General features: G+C 22.1%; 3 protein-coding genes across 5 annotated transcripts in view; 2 read left to right on the top strand and 1 right to left on the bottom strand.

Annotated features, from left to right (window-relative positions):
- The window catches only part of LOC108549394 (ras-like GTP-binding protein RhoL), a 13,220-nt gene extending 9,289 nt beyond the window's left edge, over window positions 1-3,931 (top strand). For all 3 annotated transcript variants that reach the window (XM_017902747.1, XM_017902745.1, XM_017902748.1), the window contains exons 2-6: window positions 155-320; window positions 1,828-1,957; window positions 3,074-3,188; window positions 3,266-3,383; window positions 3,732-3,931. In XM_017902747.1, the coding sequence (XP_017758236.1) occupies window positions 302-320; window positions 1,828-1,957; window positions 3,074-3,188; window positions 3,266-3,383; window positions 3,732-3,931 (582 nt within the window). In that variant the 5' untranslated portion in view covers window positions 155-301. The remainder of the gene's footprint in view (window positions 1-154; window positions 321-1,827; window positions 1,958-3,073; window positions 3,189-3,265; window positions 3,384-3,731) is intronic.
- A 48-nt stretch (window positions 3,932-3,979) lies between these two features.
- On the bottom strand, window positions 3,980-4,991 carry Cbp20 (cap binding protein 20). The gene is made up of 3 exons (XM_017902740.1): window positions 4,814-4,991; window positions 4,163-4,483; window positions 3,980-4,072 (listed from the first exon to the last, which is right to left on the bottom strand). Exons 1-3 carry the CDS (start codon window positions 4,883-4,885, stop codon window positions 3,980-3,982), a joined length of 486 nt encoding a protein of 161 aa, XP_017758229.1. The 5' UTR covers window positions 4,886-4,991.
- A 573-nt stretch (window positions 4,992-5,564) lies between these two features.
- On the top strand, window positions 5,565-6,748 carry LOC108549411 (uncharacterized). The gene is made up of 2 exons (XM_017902772.1): window positions 5,565-6,276; window positions 6,342-6,748. The coding sequence occupies exons 1-2, from the start codon at window positions 5,565-5,567 to the stop codon at window positions 6,746-6,748; spliced, it is 1,119 nt and encodes a 372-aa protein (XP_017758261.1).
- The last annotated feature ends 221 nt before the right edge of the window (window positions 6,749-6,969 follow it).

Below are 6,969 nucleotides of genomic sequence, written 5' to 3'. Positions count from 1 at the left end.
AAAAATTTTTAATGTTTAATCATAGTTTTTCGCTTTTTTTTTTTTTTTTTTTTTTTTTCTTTTCTTTTTTATGAAACTATGCATTTCAGATCAATGTACGTATATCATTGAGTTTTATTGATATGAATTATCAATCTTATTCATTTTTATACAGCCAAATAATGTAGCGGATAATGGAATTGGCCGGATGACAAAAGATAACTTGCAACGCTGACTGCTGATAACAACGACGTCAAATTTAACGGGTAGCTGTGAACAAACTGTAGTGGACTCGTGCGCATTGAAACTATTTGTGTGCGCAATGTGCAATAATAATAAAGGTAAATAGAAAACAAAAAATATTATTTAAATTTAAAACAATTTTATGCCGAAGTGATTCAATTGAATTTGATTTAAAATAATTAAACCGTCATGAAAAATGAAAATGATTATATCTATAAATCTATTATCAACAAATGGTAAAAACTATGATACGGAAACATCGATTACTTAAGCCTTGGTGGATAAAAGAAAATATTGTACTTAGCATATTCTTGAAAGTATGCGTCTTTCACATTTTATATGTGATAATAAATGCATTTTAGTATTCTAACATGTTTGTTGCTTCACATAAATTAAATTTAATTTGTGACAACATTTGTAAAGTTTTGTAAAGAATATTTTTCTAATTACTTTAATCATTTTAAAACATATTTTCATAAACAAGCTTCTTCCCACGAAATTCTTTAAACATAATATCTTACATTTGTGTATATTTAAGTATGTACTTAGTGATTATCCATTTACAATAATGTGAATGATGCTTTATGAAGATCCTATATATAGTTTTAACTTCAAATTACGGATTCAAAAGATAAAGTAAAATTAATTTAAATAAAATTGTTTTAAATTTAACATAATATATATATAAAAAATATATATCATTTAGGTTAAGTTCAAAGGAAAATATGAAAATATGAAAAACTAAAGGATATGAAAAACTAAAGGATTATGACGAGTGCTAGAAAGGGAATGACATTGATGATTCAAGTGGTAAAGGCATGCACTTTAAAAATGTACGAACACGGCATACGTGATTCAGACATGAGATATAGAATAGGACAAACTACAAATGTAGACACTCGAATAATGTGATATATAAAAAATAAAACATTTCATTAATTTTAGTGAGAAAAAATGTTCATATTAACATCGTTATGCTACTTACATTTTACATTTCTTTAATGCATCTACCATTTATCAAAAAGTTCAATTTTTAACAACGAAAATATACTGCTAAATTGAATTAATAAATATATATTTTTGCATTGTAAAATTGTATCGTATATCATAAAATTATTTATAAATCACATAAATAATATAAATTGCGAAATGTTTTATTGTATTATGCATAAAGATTAAAAAACAAAAAATATAATTTCTATTAAATGGGAAAATACTTTTATTTTATTATATAAGATACGATAAATTAATGATAAATTAACGAAATTAGTTCATTATTTTAGCAAAATAATAAAAATATGGTACATTTTTGATTTTAATTAATATACAATATAGTAAATAACGCTAAAAATAATTCACAAATATACAAGTTATCTTTTTCAATAAAAAGTGTCATTAAAGTTACAAATGGGCTTTTTTTATTTTCATCTTTTCTTTCTTTCCTTTCATACTGCTACTACTTAGTTATATTTTTCCATCAATAAGTATTTAAATTAAAAAATATAAATATATTTGAGCAATTTAAGAAAATAAAATGAAGTAAATAATTATATGACAAATATTAATTTAAATAGTTTTAAATTAAATTATTTTTCCATTTTTTAGAAAATCAAAAAGAAGTTTCCAGGCATAGACCAATTAAAGTTACAATTATTGGTGATGGCACTGTTGGCAAAACATGTATGCTTATTACATATACAACAAATGAATTCCCTTCGGAATATGTGCCCACAGTGTAAGTATCAAAAACAATAAATTTGATTTTAGATTATAATTTTCATAGTTTAAATAAAAAGTATGTTTATACTTCAATTTCTTAATTTTTGTTTGTAGACCATAAAAAGAATTTAATATCAATTGAAAGATACATATCAAAAACAATCCTTATCAACTTTTTTGAGTTTTCAAGTAATAACACATTCTAATAGTTAAAAGCGAGACTCATATCACCATGGTATCAGTATTATAAAAAATAATGTATTTCCTGAATTATAATACAAAAAAAATTGTCTGATCCTTTAAGAACTATCTACCAAGTGCTTCTTTCTAAATATATACAATTTAGCTGTATTTGTATGATATTAAATGGATTATTTAGATCATACTTTTTTTTTCCATTTTACATATCATGTACAATGATGTATACATATGGTGTATAACTTAACTTAATGAATATATGTTTTACTTTTATGCAACTTACAAGAAATATTAAATTAAAACTTTAATATTGTATTTTATGTCAAATAAATATAACTAATAAGAAATTTGCTTCTTCAAAAATATAAAAATCGTTTAAAAATTACTTTATTAAACTCACTTAGTAAAATTTAATTTAAATTTGTTTTATAATGGACATTATAAGAATCTTCCCATATATTGTCATCATTCTAAATTCTAACATCAAATATTCAATATTGTTATAATTAATGATTGCAATTTTACTTTTATGTTAATTCTGTCATCAGATATTTAAAACAATTCGTTGAAATCAAGTATAAAAATTGTAGTTATTGAAAAATAATTTAAACAATAAAATGAATCAATCAAATGATAAAAATATATACATGATATTTTGTAATATTGTAATAAAGTAAAAATAATTTTATAATATTGCAATAAACTAAAAATAATTAAACAATAAAAGCTGTCAATTGATTATCAATTGATATTAATTGATCGTATCTATTTACATTGAAAATTGAACTTGAAAATATTTGTGTTTATATGAAAGTATTTACTTCTTAAATATTTTATAAATATTATATATATTTTGTTAAATAAAAATTCATTATCTTTTATTAGATTCCTATTTACAATGAATTAGAGGATGATAGTTACAAACTGTTTTTAGGTTTGATAACTACGCAGGAACAGTGTATGTAGATGGACATGAATTTGATATAACTTTATGGGATACTGCTGGTCAAGAAGATTATGAAAGAATTAGGCCTTTATCTTATCCAAATGTGAGTGAATCTTTAACTAATTATTTGTTTCACTAATATTTAATTTATAACAATTTACCATTCAATTTTATTTTCAGACTGATTGCTTCTTGATCTGCTTTTCAGTAAATTCTCGCACTTCTTATGAAAATGTAGCAAATAAGTGGCATCCAGAAATTAAACATCACTGTCCAAATACACCCATAGTTCTTGTTGGTAAGAATTTCTTATTATTACAATATTGTTTCACAATATTATTTTATATTTCTTAATAATATTTCTACATAATGTGAGCCATCATTAATACTCAACAAATGTAAATGTTTCACTATGCAAATAATATTTTTAAAATCAAAATATAAAAAATTTAATATAAGTGCTCTTTTCTTTAGTGAAATATTCTAACATAACTTTCCATTTACAGTTTTGTTAAAAAACCTTTTTAACGCAAAACATATTAAAAAATTATTCTAGAATTATTCTATAGAATACATTGTAAATTTAAATTTATACTATCATAAAATGAACATTAAATATAAATATTAATTTTTGTTTTATTGTTAGGTACTAAAGGAGATCTTAGAAATGTAGAAAATGTGGATACAATTACCGTTAAAGAATGCAAAAAGATGAAAAAGAAAGTGAAAGCTTATAAATATGTTGAATGTTCTGCTTTGAAACGTGAAAATTTGGCAGAAGTTTTCATTGAAACAATTCGAGCAGTACTAAAAAAGCCATCAAGTAAACTCTGTTGTTCATTTTAAACATTAAGTTATAAAATAATATTTATAATAATTACTAGAAAATATTGATTATAATATTGAAAGCGGAGTTACTTTTTGTTGTATTATTTTACCATAACCTCCTCTCCCACTATCAAAATCTGATCTATATTCATCTCTTACCTGTAATAATGTAATATTTTATATGATATTAACAAATTTTAGAGCAATCAAATATATAACTATATTATTATAAAAAATGAAGTTGCATACTTGTCCACCAGTCTTTCCTCTTCCATATTGTCTACCTTCAATAAAACCAGCATCCCAATCTGTCCTAATTATTCTGTCATCTAAACGTGTTCCATTAATATATCTCATACAATTTTCTGCATCGGACCTTTGATAATATTCAACAAAACAGAAACCACAAGGAGTCTTTTTGTATTTATCTAAACCCATTATAATTCTTCTAATATCACCACATTTTGAAAATAATTCATATATCTGTTCTTCTGTGGTATAAAATGATAAATTTCCAACATACAAAGTGGTAGAATTTCTTAAAAGCCTATCTTGTTCAGCTCTTGAACCCTGCAAACATAAATTATTCTTATTATAAAAATATTAATATTATTGTTGCTTTTGTTGTTTTTATTACCATTATTATAATTTATATAATAAATAATTTATTATAAATTACAATAAATTATAATAAATTATTATAAATTTATTATAAATCATTATAAATTATTATAATTTAACAGAAGTAAATTTGTAAATTAAGATGCTATAATAAACAATAAGTATAATTACTTCTATCATGAATAGTTAAAGTACAGAGAGTATATATTTCATGATTTAAATATTTTTAATATATTAAAAGAAAATTAAAACATTTAAAGATTGGGTTATACAATTGACCTTAAAATGTTGATCACGATACGAACTTAATTCAACAGAAGGCGAAGTTGCTGGATTTAATTTTGTTGCCATTTTAAGTACCGATACAAAATTTTATAAAACTGTCTCTTTCAGTAATTTTATTACACTTCAAAATGTAAAATCATGTAAAATATACAACTTTATTTAACCTTATTGAATTCTGTCAAGCACATAAAAATATTATTCATGGAAGCTAAAACTGCCATCTATCCATGAAAAAAAAAAGTGAAGAAACATATCGAAAATTATTTGATGTGACACTTTAAATTGTTAAGTTAAAAATTATTAATAATTTTTAATATATTTGATACCACAATACTTAATAGAATAACAATTAAATATAATCAAATATAATTTTAATACTAATCAAAATTAAGTTTGTGTTTTAAGAAGATAAATATATTTAGCAAAAAGTTATAATTTGAAACTGAGTATTAAATTTGTATTGTAAATGTGTAATCGTATAAACATATAATATGCATAATGATTTATAAACTTTATTAAATAGTGTATTTTTTAATAAATTGTGATATGGTGTTATCCCGTCACTTAAATCAAATATTTGTAACATAAGCGGTATAATTATAATTTTTCAGTACTGTAGGAACAAAGAACATTAAATTATAAATTAGACTGAACTCAACTAAATTTTAAAAATACACTACACTACGCAATAATAAATATATTTTTAAAATACTTAAATATTACAAAACATTTACACATTTTTGAAATGAGTGGAAAATTAAAAATTTATATTAATTCACAAGAAACTACAATTTCTAATTCATTAAGAACCCGTTCTGTTCCTAGCGTCAAAACTACATGTTGTGAATTATTCTTAAGCTGCTTTAGAATTATTCATAAAAGAAAATCTATTAAGAACATTATGAACAATAATGTTAAAGAATACGATTATGTTGTTGAAAAACTCATTGTAAATCGTGTACCTTTTATTCTCTTTTCAATACCAAAAAGCACTGTAGAATGTAAAATCAATTCTAAAAGTAAAAGAAATTCTAATAACAACGTCCTAGAATCACTAACAAAATTAAATACCATATATTCACCAGAAACTCAATCATTATTATATTATTCTGATAGATTTGATCAAAATATTTTATCTCTGAATACTGCTAACAAGTGTTCACATTTCAATACAAATACAGCTATATTGAATGAAAAAATTAAAAAATGTACATTATTCAAAGGTTATCATACTAAAATAACTGAATTTATGAATGTTATAAGTAATTTATGTTTAGATTTGGAAGAACATGAAAAACTACCAAAGGATCCGTGTTTTTTTAATATAATAAAAAGTATGAATGTTATATCTACAAAAATGTCTCTTAAAGGATTTTTAAAGAGAAATAATCATCATGAGAAGGAAAAAGCATTTAAATCACGAATTTTTATTCAAGAACCATTTTTAAAGAAAAGAGGTTTATCGTTTCTCACATGATAAATGATTTTTCGGAGCTTTATAATTAGGCTTATACTGTTTCAGGGCATGGTAATACAGAATCATCTGAAATTAAGCCAAGAAATAAACACGAAATTTATAATGTGAAACAAATGGAATATGTATCATTAAATGATTATCAAGATAACTTTGTTTCCAAAAATAAAAAGCCCATTGCCAAATCTGTTCATGAAATTTCTTACAATTCTGCAAATTTTGTGAAATCAATTATTAATATACATTCAATTAATGCTGAAGATAATAAACCAATTAATAATCACTTGAAATATAATCATCAATTCTTGATAAATCGTACTAAAATATTATCTGAAAATATTGCAAACAGTAATCCATTAATATTAAGATGGAATATCATTATAAAGCATTATAAAGGAAAAACATATTCTTCTAATATTTCTCAGAAAATGAATAAATATTTCAATATAAATTAGCAGATGTAATTAATTTAAATATGTTATTAAATTATGATTAGTTTTATAAAAAATTTAAATAATGTATTTAATAAAATTATGTAAAATTTATTGTTATTTTCTTTAAGTATAATATAAAAAATTACAAAAGGAAAGTTAATATGATAAAATAAAATTTGTTAATATAATTAATTAATTATTCTGTATAAATAATTTTATAATAAATGTCCGTAAAATTAATG

Source organism: Eufriesea mexicana, unplaced genomic scaffold (assembly GCF_001483705.2).
Source record: "Eufriesea mexicana isolate 0111107269 unplaced genomic scaffold, ASM148370v2 scaffold1992, whole genome shotgun sequence".
NCBI classification, from domain to species: Eukaryota; Metazoa; Arthropoda; class Insecta; order Hymenoptera; family Apidae; genus Eufriesea; species Eufriesea mexicana.
This window is presented reverse-complemented; position numbering and strand designations above follow the sequence as displayed.

Excerpts from the sequence above, each read along its gene's own strand:
- Cbp20 (XM_017902740.1), bottom strand. The coding sequence starts at position 4,885 with ATGGCAACAAAATTAAATCCAGCAACTTCGCCTTCTGTTGAATTAAGT. Across the intron at positions 4,484-4,813 it reads ATCGTGATCAACATTTTAAG|GGTTCAAGAGCTGAACAAGA; the intron begins GTCAATTGTATA and ends TTATGTTTGCAG. Across the intron at positions 4,073-4,162 it reads GAGGAAAGACTGGTGGACAA|GTAAGAGATGAATATAGATC; the intron begins GTATGCAACTTC and ends ACATTATTACAG.
- LOC108549411 (XM_017902772.1), top strand. The coding sequence starts at position 5,565 with ATGAGTGGAAAATTAAAAATTTATATTAATTCACAAGAAACTACAATT. Across the intron at positions 6,277-6,341 it reads ACCATTTTTAAAGAAAAGAG|GGCATGGTAATACAGAATCA; the intron begins GTTTATCGTTTC and ends ATACTGTTTCAG.